Raw genomic sequence first — 24188 nt, forward strand, 5'->3', positions numbered from 1 at the left:
GCTCTATGGTACATGTGCGCAACGTGCAGGTAAGTTACATATGTATACATGTGCCATGCTGGTGCGCTGCACCCACCAACTCGTCATCTAGCATTAGGTATATCTCCCAATGCTATCCCTCCCCCCTCCCCTCACCCCACAACAGTCCCCAGAGTGTGATGTTCCCCTTCCTGTGACCATGTGTTCTCATTGTTCAATTCCCACCTATGAGTGAGAATATGCGGTGTTTGGTTTTTTGTTCTTGCGATAGTTTACTGAGAATGATGATTTCCAATTTCATCCATGTCCCTACAAAGGACGTGAACTCATCATTTTTTATGGCTGCATAGTATTCCATGGTGTATATGTGCCACATTTTCTTAATCCAGTCTATCATTGTTGGACATTTGGGTTGGTTCCAAGTCTTTGCTATTGTGAATAATGCCGCAATAAACATACGTGTGCATGTGTCTTTATAGCAGCATGATTTATAGTCCTTTGGGTATATAAGCCATAATAAAAATTACATGAAATTGGGCTGGGCACGATGGCTCACTCCTGTTATCCCAGTGCTTTAGGAGGCTGAGGCAAGAGGATCACTTGAGGCCAGGAGTTCCAGACCAGCCTGGGTAATGTAGCGAGACCCCGTCTCTACAAGAAGATAAAAAGATTAGCTGAGTGTGGTGGTGCGTGCCTATAATCCTAGCTACTCAGGTGGCGGAGGTGGGAGGATTGCCTGAACCCAGGAGTCAAAGCTGCAGTGAGCTACTGTGATCATGCCTGTCTACTCCAGCCTGGGCAACAGGGTAAGATCCTGTCTCTGAAAAAAAAAAAAAAAAAAAAAAAAAAGAATTTAAAAAGATAAATAAAGAATAGTTTGTAAGTTAACATTAAGTCTGTATCTTCAGTTTATTACTTCAGAAATGTTTTTCTTTCTGCAATTTCAAGGCTAGACCTTGTGTAGGGAAATCTTTTTGTATCCTGGAAGCAATTTTTTGGATTTGTGAAGTGTTTTATTGCCTCTCTTTTCCTTTAAATCTTTACTGTCTAAATGATTGCACTGAAGTAGACTGTCATCTCAAAATTGTAGGGATTTACTTGTGGTCAAGTAATCCATTGCCTTTTACAGTTTCATTTTTCCAAAGGGTCTTTGGACGACTAGTTTTGAGTTGAAAACTGTATGAAGACAAATAATTTAATACCACAAAGAAGTGAGGATCCTTTTTTCTAGTGTGTATTGAAAACAGCTCTTTTAGGAATTTTTCATTTCCATTGGTTTTTGTCTTGTGATATATGTCTTTTCATGAGGGATAAATTATATTTGCACTCACTGTTTATGGAGCATCACGTAAAAACTAGAACAAAGCAGAACGAACCTTCCTATACAATGCCTTCCCACAAAAACAAACACCTCCCTCAAAAAATTTCTACTCTGAATATGAAAGTGCTTATCTGCAGCTTGACATTATTAGTATGTCTGAGTCCTAGGGTAGGTAGGAGATCCAGGTATTATCATTCAAAAGGAACTGAAAGTGTGAGCACTCTTTGAAAAAGCACTATTAGCAATGTAAATGCCAAGTTACATCTGATAGACAGGCAAACTCTTAAGCCTGTTTGTGTGATATTTAAGGTGAGAAAATAGTTTTGCCTATTCTTTATGACTTTGAATAGCCTTAGGACTATTTCGTTCTGTTTATTACTCTGTCTTCATACTAGATTTCTTTTTTTTTTTTGACACGGAGTTTCGCTCCTGTCACCCAGGCTGGAGTGCAGTGGCGTGATCACAGCTTACTGTAACCTCTGCCTCCCAGGTTCCAGTGATTCTCTTGCCTCAGCATCCCGAGTAGCTGGGATTACAGGCACCCGCCACCACGCCCGGCTAATTTTTGTATTTTTAGTAGAGACGGGGTTTCGCCATGTTGGCCAGGCTGGTCTCGAACTCCTGACCTCAGGTGATCCGCCTGCCTTGGCCTCCCAAAGTGCTGGCATTACAGGCATGAGCCACCGCACCCAGCCCACAGACAGTCATTAGTAAGTATTCTCTTGTAGTAGCCCCAGAAAGTTTTCCTAACAATTAACATCTGTGTACATTGGTTTTCTTGCTAGACTTAACTCTAATTTTTGCAAGTACTAGTATGTAGTATCCACTCATAGTTTTTAGGACTTCAAAATCTGAGTGTATTGGGTATATGGTATCAGCGTCAGCATTCATATGCAGCCTGAGAGTCCTTTCTGTGTGTCAAGTCAGGAGGTGTAGGTGTAGGAAATGCTGATCCAGATAGGATTGTTTGGCACCTAGCAGGTACTTAAGAAATGTTTATTGGAAAATGTTAACTTGAATCAAGGTTAAGAAATGTTTATTGGAAAATGTTAACTTGAATCAAGGGAGATTATACTGTTATGCACTGGCCATTAAGTCTTCACTGTTGACTTTTGCTCTCTTTGGTTTTTATGCCAGAGATTGCTGACCCCTGGTTTAGAATTGTTACTACAAGCATAAAATCATTAATGGGCCGGGCGAGGTGGTTGACGCCTATAGTCCCAGCACTTTGGGAGGCTGAGGCAAGTGGATCGCTTGAACCCAGGAGTTTAAGACAGCCTGGGCAACATGGCAACACCCAGTCTCTACTTAAAAAAAAAAAAAAAAAAAAGAAAAAAAATACAGGCCAGGTGTGGTGGCTCACACCTGTAATCCTAGCACTTTGGGAGGCTGAGGCAGGTGGATCACCTGAGATCAGGAGTTCAAGACCAGCCTGGCCAACACGTTGAAACCCTGTCTCCACTAAAAATACAAAAATAACTTAGCTGGGCATGGTGGCACATGCCTGTAATCCCAGCTACTCGGGAGGCTGAGGCAGGAGAATCACTTGAATCCGGGAGGCAGAGGCTGTAGTGAGCCAAGATCGTGCCACTGCACTCCAGCCTGGGCAACAGAGTGGGCCTTCGTCTCAAACAAAACAAAATAAAACAAAAAACAAAAATTAGCCAGGTGTGGTGGTAAGTGCCTGTAGTCCCTGCTACGTGTATTCATAAACATTTATTGTTCCTTGTAGTATGTAATATATTTGTAGAATGAGTCATTCTGGGACTTACTTTTTAAAGAGTGTTTTCCAAATTCTTTTTTAAAGTGAAAATTACCTTCAGCATTTTTTTCCTTTATGACTCTATTGAATTTAAATAAGGCAAGGTACATCTATCCTACACAAAGCTCAAAGTAACATTATGTGTGTCATGGCTTCATATTAAAGGGTGAATAAAAGTACATGCTTGCCTCAGTGGTGAGCAGTTGTCTGTAGTTTTTTTTTGTTCTATTCTGTGACGTGGCTACTTGGCTATGGAAAACTAACACACAGTATATTACCTCTTTGATCATCAGAGTGATATATTTTTCCCTGTTGTTCAGCTGTGACTCCGTATAGTCACCCTTTTGAATGCCACAAGAAGGGCTCTTTTTCCCTTTAGTAATTGAGGTATTCATGCAGTGTGGAGTGAATAGATCCCTCCATCACAGTACATTATATAGTAGTTTTTTGTGTGGATACATGTAATACAATCCGTTCAAAACAAATGTAAAATTTACTAGGGCTTTTCATGTGGAAGTAGAATGCAGATATCTTTCTTGATATAACAAATGAATTTGGTTGTAGCTAACATGTGTTATACTAGTAAAGGTCCACCTGCTAAACTTTCTTTTTTGTTGAGGTATAGACAGTAGAGTGATACTGATACATGAGGAAAATGAGAACTGGAATGCAGGCCAAAAGCTGGTCCTTTCCAGATGAATGCAGCCAAGACTAAGTAGCATCATGTTCATCTGATAGACAAGTGTGGCTGGTGATGGCTGGTCCTGCATGCTGTCTCATGCATGCCGATTCTCTCCACACATAGCTGTCAGTCATTTGGTGACAAAATAGCCAGAAAATGCATCTTTAATATTTTGGATTAGAAAGAGACAATCCTTTCTACCTCAACTTTTCTCTGATATTTTTTCAAAGGAATTGAGTAGTCTGCTGCCCCTTGGTGTGGCACTCCGATCAACATTTATAATCTTAAGATGCATTTTTATTTATGATCAGGGACTCACCTAGAGTTACACAGCAATTAGTAATAAAATTGACTAGATTCTAATGATGCCAACAATTCTTTCTTTCTTTAATAATTTCTTCAGTTTTCCAAAATACAGCGGCAAAGTCGTGATGCCTTATGTGTAGAAAGAAAAAATTTGGGCTGGGTGCAGTGGCTCATGCCCATAATCCCAGCACTTTGGGAGGCTGAGGCAGGTGGACCACCTGAGGTCAGGAGTTTGAGACCAGCCTGGCCAACATGGCAAAACCCCCCTCTACTAAAAATACAAAAAAATTAGCTGGGCGTGGTGGTGCATGGGAGTCCCAGCTACTCGGAAGGCTGAGGCAGGAGGATTGCTTTAATCTGGAAGGTGGAGGTTACAGTGAGCTGAGATCGTGCCACTGCACTCCAGCCTGGTTAACAGAGCAAGACTCTGTCTAAAAATAAAAAAAGAAAGTAAGAAAAAATTTGGTGTTTAGAGTGCATGGGGAAGTAGGTAGGAAATTAGGGAGCTAATTTATAGCAGATTAAGATACGGGGTGTCCACAAAGTCAGAGAACATAGGACGCATTTAAATAACATGCTCAGTGTTATTTTCTTTAATCTCCAAACACCTTTCCAGGTGAAGTTCCTTTAATTTCAAATCATCGAATCTCATTCTTAACCTGAAAGTGGTACAATAAATACAGTGTCCAAAAAGTCTGGACACACAGGGAAAATTGTGTGTTATTCAGTGATCATCTTACTTGAAAATGTAACTTACATACTTTTAAAAAATAAGTTTATTGTATGTTTATTGAATTTTCAGATACCCTGTATTTTGCTTCTATTTAGGATTTCCTTTCTTTTTAAGTTTCAAGCATAGTGCTAAAATAACTAGGTACAGTCAACAAAGAGACTAGGCAGCTGACAAGCAGCCCCCACCCCATTGGGTTAAAGATCTAGGCAGCCTGGAGGTGGGAGGATAATGAAAGGCAGGTGATGGGAGTGGAGGACCATGTGTCTGGCTGGCTTTCTCTTTACCTCCAGCAGCTGGCGGTAGTCATAATTGAAATCTTGATCTTATTTTGAGTGAATGAAGACCTGGAAAGGTTGATAAATAACAATATTTGTTAATATTTCTTATTCTAATCTGGTACCTACTGATGTGGAAGAACTTTCTCTTTTTTTTTTTTTGAGACAGAATCTCGCTCTGTCGCCCAGGCTGGAGTGCAGTGGTGCAATCTCAACTCACTGCAACCTCTGCCTCCCCAGTTCAAGTAGTTCTCCTGTCTCCTCCTTCTCAAGTCCTCCTGAGTAGCTGGGACTACAGGCACATGCCACCACGTACAGCTAATTTTTGTATTTTTAGTAGAGACGGGGTTTTACCATATTGGTCAGGCTGGTCTCGAACTCCTGACCTCAGGTGATCCACCTGCCTCGGCCTCCCAAAGTGCTGGGATTACAGGGATGAGCCATCACACCTGGCCAGAACTTTTTCTTATACATGCTAATACCTTTTGGGATTGGTTTAAGTAATAGGACATCTTATTTTTTAAAACAAAAAACTTATGCTAACATCAGTAATATTTCTACTGAGAAAAACTACTACTTTACTGACACCTAAGAATTCTGCCAGATAAAATGTTGCTGTCTTTGCTAAAACAGAGCTCTTTGATCTTTGCTGGTAAGAATTCTTCTGAACTGAATAAAAGTTTTTAGAGCATGCATGGTAGTGAAAAGTATACATAGCCCTTTGAGTCTGGGCAGGGAAGAAAGAAAATTCACAAAGGCTAAAACAAGCCACCACTCTCATAAAACCTGATGAACAGTTGAGTCTGAATTCATGAGATTACGGGGTTTAGAAAATGTGAAGATGGATAGGCGACCCATTTGGCTTTAGTGAGATTATTGTTTCTGTTTGCTTGGATAAAACTCAGGTGCTGGTGGGGTGACTTTGAATGTTGATGGAATATTAGAACTTTTGTGTCCCCCAAACTGCTTAAATCTTAGATCTATTGGATCATATGTAAATGGCCTTCTTTTCATGTTCTTTTTTTGCTCTGACAGCTTGTAAAAATCTTGGAGGAGGCCGGGCACGGTGGCTCACGCCTGTAATCCCAGCACTTTGGGAGGCCAAGGCAGGCGGATCACGAGGTCAGGAGATCGAGACCATCCTGGCTAACACAGTGAAACCCCGTCTACTAAAAATACAAAAAAAAAAATTAACTGGGTGTGGTGACAGGCGCCTGTAGTCCCAGCTACTGAGGAGGCTGAGGCAGGAGAATGGCGTGAACCTGGGAGAGGTTGCAGCGAGCTGAGATCGCGCCACTGCACTCCAACCTGGGAGACAGAGTGAGACTCCATCTCAAAAAAGAATCTTGGGGGAAACTCCTGCAGTCCTGGGGTTTGACTAAGTGGTCTGTGCAGCACCTTCCATCTCTAAGGTGCGGTGCAGTCTGTCATTTCTAATGGCAGAACTCCATGGACGTGGACAACACATATACTGGTTAATGGTATTTGGTATATTCTCTTCAAGAAGACAAATATTTTGAGAAATATTTTCATCAAAAGTGGTAAAAGGGAAACATTTTAGAGTTTAAAGGAGTTCTCCCAAGCCAGCATGTATTCCTGGGTTGTCCGGGAAATTCTCGGCTTACTCTTGAGTTTGACATCACTTTTATGATGCCCATAGTTGAAGCTTAACTATTTCAGGATGGCATGATAAATGAGAAAAATAATGAAAGGCATCCGATTTGACAGAAAGAACACTTAATTTGTAGTTAGACCTGAGTTTAGATCCTGGTTTTAGCCCTTACTACCATTGTGACCTGGGGCCAATTTTTAACTCCTGTGGCCCTCAGTTGCATTAATTGAGATAATTTGTTTCTAGTATCTTGGCCCCTGCATTAGCATTCTATCAGGGTTAATGCTCTTTTCCCTCTCATTGTTTCATACTAGAATGCACATCCTCTGTATGGCACATACTGTCTAACATAACCAGGCAGCGTAGTTTACTTGGCTTCTTCATTGAAAATCCATTCAGTTCTTTTGGGAGGCTTCCCTCAGCCCCTGTGCCCCAGGGTGTGCATAATCCTGCTAGCCATAGTGATGATGTCCACTTTCCTGGGTTTTATGGAGCAGCTACTGGCTCTCTTGTCTTTTGAATAGAGGCAAACACCCTAGACTGTTGGTGCCTGATTGGATTCGACTCATGGCCAGCTTTGGATGTGGGATTTTCAGTGGTGTTCTTGCACAGGCTTAGGGGAGAGCCCTCCCAATAGCCACACTTCTTGGGGTGGTGGGCACAGGTAGGCATAGGAGGGAATGGAAACAGTGGCACTGTTGCCCAGCAATTGGACTATGCTAAAGATGGGAAATATTTGAGGCCTAATCTGCATTTGGTTTTCATATATTGCATACTAATTAGGAACACATTTCAATGCTTTGAAGTTGTAAAAAGCTCTCCTGCATACATTCCAAATGGATGTTTCTCTGCCCTGGATATGCCATACATTTAGAGTGCTACATCGGGGAAACACAGACCTCAGAAAGACCTTTGGTTTATCCCCAGTGCATCTGTGGACATTTCTCTTCCTGCTTCTGAGTTATTTGCCCTGAGTGATTTGCCTTTGCTTTGTACCTTGTTAGTTTTTTTCTCTCTCTGTTTAAACAAGGATTAATGCTTCCTTTAATTGGGCTGTGGCTGTTTTACATGGATTGGTGATTGCAAAGCTTTTTGGAGCAGGTGTGGAGCAATGAATAGTCTTTTTAATTTCATTTTTTGATTTACATTTTTTTTATAACCACTTCTGCAACAAATGGTGAAACTCCGTGGCTACCCTCTTTTTCAGTCAATGGTTAATGGTTTTTCCATACTCCCCAGCTGCTTATCATGGGCACAGCTGACAAAACCAGAAGAGCCTTTCTAGTAAGGTGAGCTGAGCTGGCATTTGTGTAGGACAAAGGACTTTGGTAGAATTAGGGCTTTCACAAAGTGAACAAATGTAAAGGCAGCTGGAAACTTGAGTGTTGCTAATCAGGAATATATTTAGAGATTCTGAAGTTTCCAAAACGTGTGTACTTAAGAAAAATAACCCAACAACGTGTGGGTTAATAGATTTTCCTGTTTTAAAAATCTCTTTGTGTGGGTTTTAAAGATGTTTTTCATACTTTTGAACAGTTTGCTGTCTCAGAGAACATTACTAGCTCTCATTTTATTTTTGAGGCTCTTTATCCACGTGCTCCTGCCAAATGCCCTCTACCAACTCACTCATTTATGGGCCAGTTCCTTTATCTTTAGTTGTTAAGACTGTTTTCAAGGGAGGCTTTGCCTTTTGTTGTATTATTTATGATATTGATAATGAGCACTATATATAGTTCAAAAGGACTTGTTCTGATTATTGAGAGTTTACTTCTCTGCTGGTAGTTGCTTATGTCAGAAAATAGCTTTCTATGGTAGATTGGCCATCTGCTTTTGGGAGAAATCTACACTTTCCCCTAGTCAGCAAATGGGTAATATCAGTAATAAGATACAGTAAATTGGCTGCCCCAACCAAACAGCATATTTATATAAGTTGCCTGAAAACTAGGGTTGTGTCCATTCCATGTTCTCTTCCATATCTCATGCTGATGAAACTTATGATTATTTTAATTATCACCCCTGCACTAAATAAAATAATGGGATATTTCAAATGTAAGAAATTGAGAAAAAGGGCCACGCGTGATGGCCCATGCCTTTAATCCCAGCACTGTGGGAGGCTGAGGCAGGTGGATTGCTTGAGCTCAGGAGTTCGAGACCAGCCTGGGCAATGTGGTGAAACCTCATCTGTACAAAAAATACAAAAAAGTTAGCCAGGTGTGGTGGCATGCACCTGTGGTCTCAGCTAGTTGGGAGGCTGAGGTAGGAGGATTGCCAACTTGGCGAAACTCTGCCTCTACTAAAAATACAAAATTAGGTTAGGCACAGTGGCTCATGCTTGTAATTCCAGCACTTTGGGAGGCCGAGGCGGGCAGATCACCTGAGGTCAGGAATTTGAGACCAGCCTGGGTAACATGATGAAACCCTGTCTCTACTAAAAATATAAGAAAAAATTAGCTGAGCATGGTGGCACATCCCTGTAATCCCAGCTACTCGGGAGAGTGAGGCAGGAGAATTGCTTGAACCCAGGAGGTGGAGGTTGCAGTGAGCCGAGATCATGCCACTGCTCTCCAGCCTGGGTGACAGAGCAAGACTCCCTCTTTTGGGGGTGGGGGGGTGGCGGGGAAAGCACCACCTACCTAAGTTCCTACTACCTAAGTTTTACAGAAGTGATATTTTACCCTTTCTCTCTCTCTTTTTTTTTTTTTTTTTTTTTTTTTTTTGGTGAGATGGAGTCTTGCTCTGTTGCTCAGGCTGGAGTGCAGTGGCATGAACTCTGCTCACTGCAACCTCTGCCTCTCGGGCTCAAGTGATTCTCATGCCTCAGTCTCCTGAGTAGCTGGGATTACAGACACCCACCACCATGCCCAGCTAATTTTTGTATTTTTAGTAAAGATGGGGTTTCATCATGTTGGCCAGACTGGTCTCAAACTCCTGGCCTCATGTGATTCACCCACCTCAGTCTCCCAAAGTGCTGGGATCACAGGCATGAGCCACCGCGCCTGGCTAAGTGCTGCTTTTTAAATCAATTGTGTGTTTGTAAAAGTCTATACTCTAGAACTGTAAGGCAAAGCACTTAACACATTAAACACTACAAGTGTATTTAAAATTGTTTGAATTAGTGGCCTGTCAAAGCTATCCTTTGAAAAACAAAACAAAAACCCTATAAAACCATCTCTACTTTCTCCTTTTCCTCTTGGAAGTTGGAACAGTTCATATTTCAAAACCTTGCTTGAGCTAAGTTCTTAAAAAACCTTGAAAAGACTTACATCAAGTGCCACATACTGTTATAAAGGCTTTACATGTATTAATTTATTTAAAACTTCCAACAACCATGTGAGAGATAAACCAAGGCACAGATATCAAGTAATATGGCTTTGGCCACACAACTAATAAATGGCAGAGCTAGTATTTGAACACACAGTGGCTCAAAAATATCTATACTCTTAACTGCTTTGCTGTGTAGTGACTGAGAGCTTTGAGTTTTCTTGGATCAGAATTGTGGCTTTGGGCATTTTGCTGCAAGGAAACCTTAAAATGGAGATCCATTCTGTTTGCATCCATTGTTTGAAGTAGGAACAATTATGAAATTTGAAAATTTGATAAAATTGGGGAATTTTGCACTTAGTTCGTTAGTCATCAGAAGGACTTTGCCTTTAATGTGGTTTTCAAATATTCTAGATCAGTGTTTCTTTATTCTTTGTAACTTAAAAGATCTGTAAATGCATTTTGATGTACCGGGACACATACCTGCAAACTCATTCGGGGAGAAGAAATGAGAGAAGAGATGAAAAATGCTGAAAGTTACCACGTGTCAGTGGAATCTTGGTTTGTTCTTTCACCTTTGAGGGCACTCTATAGGGCTTCCTCTCACCTAGTTGGGGCTTATCTTTTTAGGAAGGTGCTCTCTCACCAGAGACTTGTTTTCATGGTACCACATTTGTATCCTGAAGTACAAATATACTGTACTTTTCTTGAAGCTTTAAGAATCCTGCAGCTTGGCCGGGTGCGGTGGCTCACGCCTGTAATCCTAACACTTTGGGAGGCTGAGGCAGGCGGATCACGAGGTCAGGAGTTCGAGACCATCCTGGCTAACATGGTGAAACCCTGTCTCTATTAAAAATACAAAAAATTAGCTGGGCATGGTGGTGGGTGCCTGTAATCCTGGATACTCGGGAGGCTGAGGCAGGAGAATTGCTTGAACCTGGGAGGTGGAGGTTGCAGCCAGCCGAGATTGCACCACTGAACATGAGCCCAGGCGACAGTGCAAAAAAAAAAAAAAAAAAAAGAATCCTGCAGCTTGACAGAAAAGCTGGGAAAGCGAGAAAGTCTTCAGTGATTCAAGGTCTAAATGCATTTGGAAATTATCACGTGGACCAAAAAATCTTGAATCTCAGAATACAATTTTGACAGATTTATTATCTGTTCTATGTCTGTTTGCTCTGTCTTTGTGTTGGTCTTCCTGTGCAACTGTCAGTGTTGTCAGTAGAGGTTACAGCAGGCCACAGATATATCTTGATGAGGACATGCTGGGCAGAGAATAATTTCTTAGCCACGTGCTGTATATGCATGAGCCTTGATGTACAAAAGAGTGCATGTAGTTTTTGATCTGGGAATAAAAAAAGCAAGTTCTCTGACCAATCTAGGGAATTTCTGTAATGAGAACATGTCATTAATGACATTTCCTGAGGGCATCTGCAGCATGAGACAGAATAGAATTTTTCTTTCTTTTTTCCATTTGCTGTAGAGTCCCTTTCTTCATCTTCATTCCATATCTCCTTTCCTTTTCTCTGTCAGCCTGCCTGCCTATCTGCCTGCCAGCCAGTCTGCCTGTCTATGTATACATCCCACCTTTGCAAAAGTATTCATGGGCAGCTAGTCTGCTGTAATGATACTGTGACATTTCAGAGTAATCTACCATATTTGTTTTTTAAAGTTCATTTTTTTCTGTGCTATTTATTTTGACTAAGAAGGTTGCTGTAATTAACTCATATTTTTTAATCCTCTTGTGCCTTTTATAAGGAATAAAATTACTAGAATTCAGAAATAATGTAACTAGCATTGCACTCAAATCAGAATTTTTAAAGATTAGATACCTTCAGATACTTTATTCCTCCAATGTTAAATTTGAATCTGTGACAGAAATATTTTTAGTGTTTTCCAAAATATTTTTAAAGTGAAAATGTAAGTTCTTATTTGCTTGTGCTGTCTTTCCCGTTCCTCCTTGAATTTGCCCCTTGCTCTGGAGAGCCTACAAAAGTTAAAACTTTTGTGAATGAGCATTGTCAGAATCTCAAAAATGGTATTTTTTTTTCCAGTGGAAAATAACTTTTAAGACCCCACCAGCTGCAAAAACTGTTCCTGGCATTAAACTCCTTCTTCCTTTGCAATTCGGTCTTTCTTGAGTGGTGCCATGAATGCTGTCTTCTCCTCCATGGTCTGGAAGCAGCCATGGCCAAACTTGGAGGTGGTGTCAATGAACTTAAGGTCAATCTTCTCCAGAACCTGCCGTTTGGTTGGCACTGGCAAGGACTTGTGAAGGGCGAGCACTTGCTTCTTGGTGTCCACCACACAGTCTTTCAGCATGACAAAGTCATTGGTCACTTCACCATAGTGGACAAAGGCCCCCAGAGGGTGGCTTGTCAGACAGGTCATAGTCAGTGGAGGCATTGTTCTTGATCAGTTTGCTGTCCTTGATAAAGTGTCCCTGGCTGACCTTATAGATCTTATTCTTGATATCAGTGCAGTGACGGTAGCCTTTCTGCCAAACGCGTGCCACAGGGAAGGCCACAGGGAAGGCCACAGGGGCAGGATGCTGTGCCCCAATACAAGCCACCTTGCACAGGCCTCGATGGGTCTTGCGGGGCAGCTTCTTGGTGTGCCAACGACTGGTGAGCCCTTTGTAGCCGTTGCCCTTGGTCAACCCGATGATGTCGATCATCTCGTCCTGTTCAAACACTTGGTTCACAGGTACCTGCTGCTCGAGCCTCTCGTGGGCCCAGTCCAGCTTCTTGGCCATGGTGCCTCCCTTTACCTGGATCTCCATCAGGTGGGCCTTCTTCTGGTGCAGAGGAAGCAGGCACATCTGAGTGTAGGCAATGATGCAGATGACTTGGCAGTACTTCTTCATGCTGCTGAAGTCCTTCTCCAGCTGCTTCTTGCCATCCTCATCCTGACATTTCTTGCAGTACTTGGTAAAGGCGTTTTTCTTAGATTTATGCCAGTTTTTATAGAAATGTCTCTTGCACGCATCGCTGATGTGCTCAGCGAAGACGGTCTTGAAGGTCTGGAGGCCTTGAGGGGTTTCCATGTAGCCCACAATGCCCACAACCACCATGGGTGGTCTCTCCACAATGGTCACAGACTCTAACACTTCCTTCTTGTTCACCTTGGATCCTGGCCTGTCGACTTCCTGCACGATGTTGGTCATGCCAGCCTTGTATCCCAGGAAGGCTGTGAGGTGGACCAGCTTGGAAGGGTCATCCTTAAGAAAGCTCTTCACCTTCCCATGATGCTTCCTGCTGCGCTGCTGAGGCAGGAAGCCGAGGGACCCATGTCTGGGAGCGGAGAACCTTCTGTGAGACATCATGCCATCAAATCCTGCCGGTAGAGCAAAAAATGGTATTTTCAAAACTTTTCGAGCCAGGGATCCTCTTTGCCATCCAGTGGGGTTTTACGGGTCTACCTTCATTTTGCGTATATTTTCCTTCAACATTGTATTTCCCTCATAGATTGACATGCATTCGTGTTTCGACATTGAAAATTTGATGAAGTACTTCTTCCAGACAGAACTAAGAAAACTGTGACATTGATAGGGTGACTGGAGTGTTATGTGAGATATCTTTATGTATAGATACTCTAACTTTCAATGTTGTGTTTTCTAGTAGTGTTGATGAATTTGCAGTGATGAGTCTATAGCTTTCTGCTGATTTCTCCAGTAGTATTGGAGAAAGATGGAAAGCAACACATGGTAGTTGCATCCAAACTGGCTACAGACATGCATCTATATACCTTTTTCTCCTGTATCTTTTATCCTGTAAAGTAGTGTTTGTGATGAATATGCCTGTTCTGGAGTATGTCTTTAAAATTTTTTTTAAATGATTATATGAAAATCTATCTTTCTATAGGGAATTCAGACAACACAGAAAATTGTGAAGAAGCAAAAATCACGGTTAACAGTTTGGTGAGACAGGAGTTGTCACTCTTAACAGTTTGATAATATGCACGCATGTGCGCTCACATGCACATACCAAAACATACACACGTGTCACTCTCATGATATAATGTGAGTGAAGTTGTATAACTTCACATTCTGTTTACCAGCCTTTATTTATTTATTTATTTATTTATTTATATTGAGATGGAGTTTCGGTGTTTTTACCCAGGCTGGAGTACAATGGCGCAATCCCAGCTCACTGCAACCTCCGCCTCCCAGATTCAAGTGATTCTCCTGCCTCAGCCTCCTGAGTAGCCGGGATTACAAGCATGCGTCACACCACCCCCCGCTAATTTTGTATTTTTAGTAGAGACAGGGTTTCTCCATGTTGGTCAGGCTGGTCTCGAACTCCCAACCTCAGGTGATCTGCCCACCACGGCCTCCTAAAGTACTGGGATTACAGGCGTGAGCCACCGCGCCCGGCCCATCAGCCTTTATTTTTTAACTCAATACTTTGGCTCTTTTCCCATGTTAATGAATATGATCTAAAATGGCCATGTTGTGTTCATATATATATACATATATATATATGTATATCTATATATAATCTTTCTCAATACCTTTTTATTTTTATTTTTATTTATTTATTTATTTATTTTGAGATGGAGTCTCGCTCTGTCACCCAGGCTGGAGTGCAGTGGTGCGATCTCGGCTCACTGCAACCTCCACCTCCCGGGTTGAAGCAATTCTCCTGCCTCAGCCCTCCCTAGTAGCTGGGACTACAGGCGCATGCCACCACTCGTGACTAATTTTTTTTTTTTGTATTTTTAGTAGAGACGGGGTTTCACCACACTGGTCAGGCTGGTCTCAAACTCCTGACCTCATGATCCACCCGCCTTGGCCTCCCAAAGTGCTGGGACCACAGGCGTGAGCCACTGCACCCGGCTTCTCAATATCTTTTTAATAGGTATTTAGTTTTTCACTATTATGAACAATTCTACAATAAACATATTGGTGTATTCATCTTGCCCACTTACATTCTGAGGGCAAATTTCTAGAAGTAGAATTGCTTATATAATTTTATTTTACATATAGTTATGCTTTATAGGAATATATTGAGAAATGTTTAATTTTTTATAGTCATCACTCCCAGAAAGCTGATAATTTGTGCCTTTAAAAACCTACTTTTAGGCCGGGCGTGGTGGCGCATGTCTGTAATCCCAGCTGCTCAGGATGCTGAGGCAGGAGAATCACTTGAACCTGGGGGGCGGAGGTTGCAGTGAGCCAAGATCGCGCCATTGCACTCCAGCCTGGGTGACAGAGTGAAACTCTATCTCAAAAAAAAAAAAAAAAAAAAAAAAAAAATCTACTTTTAGATGGAATGTACTGTGCATCCAGTAGGGCAAAAATCATTCAGATTGCTAGACTTGAGGGTTCTTGGGTCTGGTTTTTTGTAAATTTTTTGTCGTCTTTACGTCTTTTCCAAATATGCGGCTTTTAATCTACAGGAGGCTTGGAAACAATATAACCAACCTCATTATATGATGTATAAAATAGAAGCAAACAACCCCTGAGTCAAAGTATGTGGAGTGTTCTAGTGCTAGGGGTAGGATAGGAACATTGTTGGCTGGTTGAATTTTGCATAGGTAAGGACTTTGTTTTAGTTTGGGGAATATTTATATTGATGCTCTGTTTGATTAAATTTTTTCTATTACAGAGCAGCCATTTATTGATGAATATAGGAGACAAAGCCATATAAATGGAGTTAAAAGGCAAGCTCTTATGATTAAAAGAAAATTCCCATCCTTTAGGTTGCACCAGTACTCCCAGGAAGTACTAGTGCAGTGTCTGCCTCCTCACTCCCTCCTTGTCTGGCACATCCCACTTGGAGTGCTCCTTTTTGGGAGAGTGTGCCCTTGTCTCTGGACATGTGCCCTGGGCTGTCAGGCAGTGTCTTCTCCAGGGCTGGGAGTGAAGACTCAGCCAAGTCCTGACTGCTTGCACCCTGGTATCCCCAGCATGGGAAGAATTCCCTGGCCTGCTAAGCAATATTAATTCTTCCTCCAGTATTGACTGTTTGATTTATACCAGCACTGGGTGAGTCCTGGGAATTCAGAGCTGACTCAGACCTTTTCCCCATCTTCTTGGGGCTCACTGGGTGGAAAGTAAGATGACTCATGTTAAGTACCCTCTGAATGGTGTATATGGTATATATGAGGGGGGAATTACCAGTTCTTCCTGGGGATCTGTGAAGTTGTCCAAAAGACAAAGGGACACTTGGATTCAGTAATGGCAAATGAAAGGAATTAACAAGGTAAATACTGTTAGGAGGGCTTACAGATGGTTGGCCAGAGGAGGGGGTATGGAAAGGCATTCTAGGCAGCAAGTAAAGCTTGTGCAAAAATGTGGGAGTGTGAAACAGTTATCCCCTGTTTCCAATTCAGATTCTGCACAGCTGCTACAGGGGGTACTAAGTGTTAGAGGAGGGTGGTGCAGGAGAGGAGATGGCAGAGGCAGGTCAGACCATAGTGGACCTTGTGTGCCATGATGAGGAGTTGAACTTGATCCTCTGGGGACCGAAGACTGCCTTCATGAGGCTTTAATTAGCTCTGTGCTTTGATTTATGGGCACAGTCATGATGAACAAATGAAAGCCCATTGTGCTCATTTTGGGGAGTTATAAAATCACTTTTATAAGTTAGGGGATGTGTTAAGCATTAGTGCCAAAGGGGGTACATTTATAAGGCAACTCATCCTCCTTTCAGTGCTCTCATGGCCTGGAAGGTGAGCAGAAAGAATCCTTTAATAAAGGGGGCACAATTTCAGTCAGATTGTGTAACTTCTCAGTGCTAAGACAACTTCTCTAGGTAGTCCAACTTGGTGAAGGTATAAAGGTGTGTTGATGGGGGGCACTGGGTGTGTCCTTGCCCAGTCTTGCCTGACAGACCAAGAGAGGACAGATAGCAGGCTATGTAAAGAGTAAGAGCAGTCTTTGTGCGGTGCAAAAAAAGGCCATTTGCTGTGCATTGATTTTTTTCCCCCCATTCATACCTGTACACAGATATGGATCTATCAGGGTGTCATGTTTGAATACTGAGTTAAGCAATATCAGAGTTAAGATAAAAATCAATGGTTTAATTGATTAAATGAGCACAGGGCTTTACACATGATGATAGCTCAGTAACTGATTTTTTAAAAACATGAGTTTAAAACAAAATGGATTTCAAAAATTGAAAAACACTTGGTTAAAAATTTCTATGCTGCTTTTTGATATATCAGGAAAGATTAATATTTATAATTTCTAATTTATAAATTAAGACATTCTATTCACTTGACCTTTTAAGCAAAGTTTTTATAAGTAAGCCACAGTAGGCCATGAACTACATTAGTTATCTGATATTAGAGTGTTCTCAGAGAATTTATTTTCCTACAAAATTATTTAGATGGAGTAAAGAAAATTGCTTTACTCAGTGTGGGTGGGGGTGTAGTGGGCTGTTGACTTTGAATACTTTATTAAGCTCTACTTTTTTTTTTAATGGGAGGTATTGATTTAAGGCATTCTAAATCATTTATTAGATCAGTATATTGCTTGGAAACTAAAAGATCTGGAGAGTTTGTACTTCTGTACAAGTCTACAGATAAACCGAGATTGGAAAGTACAGTCTGGTGTTTGGAGGCAGACATGATCTTGGGCAGGGTGAACCAGAAGGCTGGGTTTGGCTTCTACTTACACCAGCACTGCTAGCTGTGGGCTTTGGATCTATTACTTTTCTTTATCACCTTCATCTTCCTCATTTGTAAAATTATCCCAACAACACGTAACCTTCCTGACCATGCATATTTATTTTGAGAATTGAATATTTTTTGGCCAGGCACAGTGGCTCACTCCTGTAATCCCAGCACTTTGGGAGGCTGAGGCAGGCAGATCACAAGGTCAAGAGATCGAGACTATCCTGGCCAACATGGTGAAACCCTGTCTCTACTAAAAATACAAAAATTAGCTGGGTGTGGTGGTGCACGCCTGTAGCCCCAGCTACTCAGGAGGCTGAGGCAGGAGAATCACTTGAACCGGGAGGTGGAGGTTGCAGTGAGCCGAGATTGCGCCACTGCACTCCAGCCTGGTGACAGAGCGAGACTCTGTCTCAAAAAAAAGAGAATTGAATGTTTTCATTCAAATGTGAATAAAACACTGTATTTAACGTGGAAATTCTGAACAAATGTAAGATGGCAGTGTTGGTGGCAGATTCTTTTTTCAGTGGCCTAATGTTATATTTTAGTTTCATTCATATTGGCCTGGTTTAAATAGTTTACCAAGGTTGGTGGGTTATCTACACTTTAAAATTAATTAAACATTTTAAAATTAAATTTTTGGTTAAAATTTTTACCTGTTGCTAAATAAAAAATATACAGAAAACACAGATTTTTTTGGGAGAAGGGGGAGTTAAATGAATTATCCATCTAATGTCTTCCAAATATTCCTTATTAAATTGTTGAAGTGGACATAGTTATTCTCTTAGGAGTATTATAAACGTAATAACAATAAATTTGTTTGCCCTTACAGAGTTTAAAATGATTGTTACCAATTTACAGGTTAGGTAGGGAACTGCTTCTCAGAGAGGGTAATGACTTACCCATGATTGTCCCAATATTCAGCAGTAAGATGTGGTACTAGAACTAAGTTCTGTTGCCATGTTGTCAATATTTGCCTGAATTTGTTTGTTGTACAAAATAACCAGGTTTTTCAATTTTGGACATTGGTTTAGACTCAATCTAAAAACCATTAAATTAGTTCAGGCAGTACCTTCCTGTCCCCCAAAAACATTATCCCAGTTATGTGTAATACTGTATATATATCTAAAACATCTTATACAAACGTTTTTATGTAATCAAAATGAGTTTTCTTAAATTTAAATACATTGGATTTTACCACTGATAAATTTGATTTTAATCAGATTCACCTTGAGTGTTATATTAGGGAGTCAGTGAAGTGCCCCCAGGGGGTGGCAATCATGACTATAAATCCTCATTTCAGGAGAAAAATGGCAGTTTGTTTTTGTTGGTCTGCACGTGCTGTGAAGTCATCAGCCCTGCAGTAGGGTCCTCCAGGGACTGTGGCATGCACAGCCCATCAGTGACAGCCAAGCTGTTGTGAGTGACTTCTTCTTCTTCTTTGTAAGAGGTAGGTTCCTTTGTTTTAAAAACATGAACCTTTAAAAGAATTCCAAAAGTAGCACACACATTGAAAATTATAATCAAACATACTAAAGGAAAATGTTACATGACTCCTAAAATTTTAGCATAGAAGTAATCTCCACCTAAATTTTGAATTAAATCTTTTGTTGTGAGTGACTTCTGAAGGGGATGGAGTCCTTGTTGCCTTTTTAGCTCACTAACTCCGAGTGTAGAGAATGGGCTTTAAGGTCCAAATCTACTTAATCCACGTTGAGAGGGAACAGAAAAGGCGTTTGGTCCCAGTGCCTAGCACAGAAAGAAATGAAATTTACCTATTAATGTAACTATTAAGAGACTTCCCACTTTACCTTCAAAACAAAAGGAATATCATTTTCATGTCTATACTTAGTCTTCCCTGCTGCCCTGTAAGCCTCTAGTTGCAAAACAGAATCTCAATAGTATTTCAGAGAATGGGACTTCTTGCCATCTGATACCTGTGAAACCCTTAAGTGATCTTGGGCCCTGCTCTCTTGCTGTGGTTCCAGTTGTTGTGTGGAGTCTCACAGCAGGGATCCCCAACCCCCGGGGCCATGGAACCCTACAGGTCCCTGGCGTTTTAGGAACTGGGCTACACAGCAGGAGGTGAGTGGCAGGCAATTGAGCATTACTGCCTGAGCTCTGCTTCCTGTCAGATCAGCAGAGATTCTGATTCTTATAGGAGGGTGAACCTTATTGTGTACTGTGTATGCAAGGGATCTAGGTTGCACACTCCTTATGAGAATCTAATACCTGATGATCTGTGGAACAGTTTCATCCTGAAACTATCCCCCTACCCCTAGTTCATGGAAAAATTGGCTTTCATGAATCAGTCCCTGGTGCCAAAAAGGTTGGGGACTGCTGCCTTTATAGCATCAGCTCTCCTTGAGCAACTAGCCAGGCAATGTTGTATAGTGTTTAAGATTTGGGAGCCTGAAGTTCTGCATTTGAATCCTGGTTCCAGCACTTAGTAACTCTTGACCCTGGGCAAGTAACTTAATCTCTTGGAACCTCGTTTTTCCTCATCTGTAAAATTCAATAAAATATTTATCAACATGCTTAAAAAGTGCATAGCACAGTATTGTGGTACCTAATTAGCCCTAGCAGAGGTTCATTACAATTTTGATTTTTAGGATTAAAAGGATTAAAGTAAACATTGTATAATTTCAGTTCTGAGAATAAATTTCTCTGAGTTATGAAGCAAACTGAATTTGTATACTGATGTCATTAGGATGCTTTTTAGTGAGAGAAGGAAGGATGACCTTGAGCTTATGGCGGAATGGTAGTGCAGGGGGCTGAAGGAGAGCAAGTTGTGTATAGTTTTTTTTTTTTTTTTTTTTGAGACAGTCTCGCTCTGTCACCCAGGCTGGAGTGCAGTGGTGCGATCTCTGCTCACTGCAACTTCCGCCTCCTGGGTTCAGTGATTCTCCTGCCTCAGCCTCCCAAGTAGCTTGGACTACAGACACATGCCACCACGCCAGGCTAATTCTTGTATTTTTTTTAGTAGAGACGGGGTTTCACCATGTTGGGCAGGCTGGTTTCAAACTCCTGACCTCAGGTGATCTGCCCGCCTCAGCCTCCCAAAGGGCTGGGATTACAGGTGAGAGCCACTGCGCCTGGCTGTGTTTTTTTTTTTTTTTTTTAAGATAATCAGTGTCTATTATTTGAAAAATGTGTTTTATTTGAAAACACTGAGTTTGTCTAATTATGGATTAAATCCTAATATGTGACTTCATTGAGAAAATTACTAAAATTGGCATTCCAGTTATCTCACACACTGAAATCTCCTCTTTATTTACCAGAATAGATTCCATCTCTGTCTTTTGACTGAGGTGAAAACATAAGACCTTCTTTTGCCTTTTCCACAATCTGTCAACACCTACTGAGTTGGACAGAAGGTTTAAGCACAGTGAGGCTTCATCTTCGTGTTCCTGAGGGACCAGAATCCTCTGGTTACAAAGCCCTCAGAGCTAAATTCTTAGTGGGGACACATGTACAGTATCAGTGTACATTCAGGGTTTGTGTTTCTTTGGCTATCTGAGTAACTTTGAACATTACAAAAAGAAATGAAAAACAATCAAAATCTCTTGTCCTAAACACTGTAATTGGTTTCTCCAATTTCTACTTCCCACGTCTGAATGAACTTGTAAGAAGAAAATGCCTCCTCTGTAGGTGGCCTGGTCAGGTTGGACTGATACCTGGAGTGAAAAGATTGGAACACAGTAAAGAGCACAAATCTGGGACCCTGGAAAACTGCCCTCTCGTTCTGGTTTTGCTGTTTAATGATTATAACTAAACAAGGCAGTTTGCAGATCTGGCTTTAGTTTTCCTACCTGTACACTCAGGGGTGTAGATGATCTCCAGAATTACGGAATCACAGGGTTGGAAGTAGCTTTGTGCAACCTTCCTGAAGAGCATGGACGTGATCTTTGAAGCAGCCTTGACAGGTCGCCATTACATCTCCATTTGTCTGTGTTCAGCCTTTGCTTGGCTTCCACTCTAGAGATGGGGAACCGTTGGTTTTCAAGGTAGTTTTGAGCAACTTAATATTAGGTAGCTTTTCATAGTGTATGCATTCCTTGCCGTCCTGTAGTCCTAATTCTGTGTTTTTCATGTTTTATGTGACAAATCTTTAGATATTGAACAAGAATTATGTCAGTTCTCTTTCCAGTTATGCTGCAAAAGCTCTGTCTGCCCTCCCTCCCTCTTTGATGTGATTTCAGACCCTTCACAATTATGCTAGCTTTCCTGAAATGTTCCAGTTTTTCATTGCCACTTTAAAAATGTGATTCTCAGAAAAGCATATAATACTTCAGATAGGATGTGAGCAGCACAGGGCATGCTAAGAAGGTTTAAAAACTGTAATTTGATGAGTACAGCCCAAGTTGATTTTTTGTTGTTATTGGTTTCTTTTATAGACAGCATCTGTCTGTGACATACTTGAGTTCACATGGATTGATTGCTCATAAGCAAGGCCTCATGTTATAGATGGGCAGCTTATTTTTTTGGCCGTTGGCAGTGCTTTATATTTTTTCTTTTGTGGATTATTTTATATCTGCTCCTTGTTCTGCCTGCTGAATCCTTCTGAACCTTTCATCTGCTCTGGGAATTAGTGTTCCTGTCAGGCTGTTGTCTCCTTATTATCCTCACTGATCATACCTTTGAGTCCATCCCAAGTGGTTGATAAAAATGTTGACCAGGGCAACGTCAAGTAGAGGCTCTTGTGGTAAACTGCTGGGGTCTTTCTGCTGTCTTTACATTTGACTGGTGGGGAACCCTGACAGTGTTTCCAGGCTCCTATTGACAATGTGTTTTTATTCTTGGTTAGATGTAATTTAGATATAATTTGTCTTGCTCTGAAGTCTTGAACTCAGTTTGTTTTCTCATTAATTTATCGTCTTCTGTTTTGAAAATTCTGTATTTGTTTTTATGTTTATACACATTTGGATTAGTGGTGTTAGCTATTTTCCCCCCGACAATTATTATGGTCTAGTTAGCTTTTGCTTTAGTGGTCTTTACTAATACTGCCACCAACCCCTCACCCATCTTTTCTTTCTTTTTTTTTTTTTTTTTTTTTTTTTTTGCATTCCTGACCTGGAGTGCCTAGTACTGAGTGATAAATGGGGGTTGGGATGGTGGTGCTGGTAGAGCAACAGAAGGAAGAAATTTCTTAAATTAAGAAGGCTTCCAGTCTTTTTTCCAGAGGTACCGCTACAAATACATGCCAAGATTTTTCAAAAGACTGTAACTTTAAACAGTTTAAGAATATTCTGTTGGAGATAAAGTTTAAAAAGCAATTCATAAAGAGAAACATACTGAAGTCTTATTCCAGATATCCTGATGGATGCTGTATGTTGAAAAATTACATTTTAGAAAATAAAGGGTATATAGATAACCCTTTATTATGAGGTTTCATTAAATATCTCATATATTATGAGGTATATGAGATAGGTTAAAAAATCTGAATGACATTTACCTGACAAATAGCTAGTAAAAAACATACTGTATAAGAATGTAATGGGATAATGGTGCATCAGAAATACTACGTAAATTATCTGTCTAAAGAGAGGTATCAGGGTTTGACATGGAGATAGTTTATAGGGTAGGCCACATCTGCATTATTGTGTTTTGTAACTTGTTCTTTGTAATATAATTTACTTAGTTGCATCAACCTATATGACCTTTTCTTAATTTGATGTACTACAAAAGAAGCTTTAGCATAAATGTTTTCAAAATAATATCACTGCCCAAATGTCCCATTAAGCCAAGCATTTTATGAATCAGCAAGACCAGTCTCCTCTCCCTGCTGTCATTTCTTTTGTCCTTTCCCTTTTCTCCCTCCTGCCAAGTACTTGCATATCTGTGTGCTTATGTTAGCAGCATCCACACTGATACCTGTTCTCTTTTTTTTCACCCTAGCTCCAGGGGTAAAAGGAGAGACTGAAAAAAAAATATTCTGTAAGTCTTAGATATGGGATAAAATTCAAGGAAATGATTTCTTATCATCTTGTCATGTTTAAAATGTCGTTAATGGAACATGTACATCCAGAGTTTGTAGATATTTCTGTGTTTGGGATGCCCTTTAGTGTAAAGTATCAAGCAGCAAATAGAGCACACATTCTGTAGAATTAAAGAACCTTAGAAAAGATGACTATAAAAATTTTAAGTACATTTAGGGGAAGGAATGATTCAATGGAGAGAATGAATTTGAAGATATATCCATAAATGCTTGAAGTTCTAATGTGGTTTTTAGTTACAGTAGATCTTTTAAAACTACAATGGAATTTTGCCATTATGTCACTCATTATAGTTGGAATTCTACTTTAACTAGATTTGTCTTCTCATTTATATGAAACCTTAATTGCTTGAAGTATAGACGTAAGTTAAAATTTTGTAGCATGGATTCCAGAGATTCTAGGTTTTTTTTTTTCCCCCCAGGAAGAAAAACAGGAAGTACTATGTCCAGAAACTAACCAAATGAAGGTGTTTTTTAATGGCTAACTTTCTTCAGAGAATAAGATACTGTATGGTTTCTAGATTACAGTGCTTTAGGGCTAAATGTGGAAACTGGAACTCCAATATAAGGTTTTGCACCTTAAAGGTTAAGTATCCATTTGTATCCAATAACAACTTAGGAAATTTAAAGTTGTTATTCCCACAA

General features: G+C 40.7%; 2 protein-coding genes across 2 annotated transcripts in view; one reads left to right on the forward strand and one right to left on the reverse strand.

The window, feature by feature from the left end:
• ZSWIM6 (zinc finger SWIM-type containing 6) overlaps positions 1–24188 on the forward strand; it is a 213151-nt gene that overhangs the window by 47541 nt on the left and 141422 nt on the right. The window lies entirely within an intron of this gene.
• Positions 9638–13266, reverse strand: LOC100432113 (large ribosomal subunit protein uL3-like). The gene is given in 2 exon segments (XM_054555599.2): positions 9638–12302; positions 12304–13266. Coding segments are annotated over 2 exon segments (1221 nt in total). The 5' UTR covers positions 13254–13266; the 3' UTR covers positions 9638–12031.

Source organism: Pongo abelii, chromosome 4 (genome assembly GCF_028885655.2).
Source record: "Pongo abelii isolate AG06213 chromosome 4, NHGRI_mPonAbe1-v2.0_pri, whole genome shotgun sequence".
In the NCBI taxonomy this organism is placed as follows: Eukaryota; Metazoa; Chordata; class Mammalia; order Primates; family Hominidae; genus Pongo; species Pongo abelii.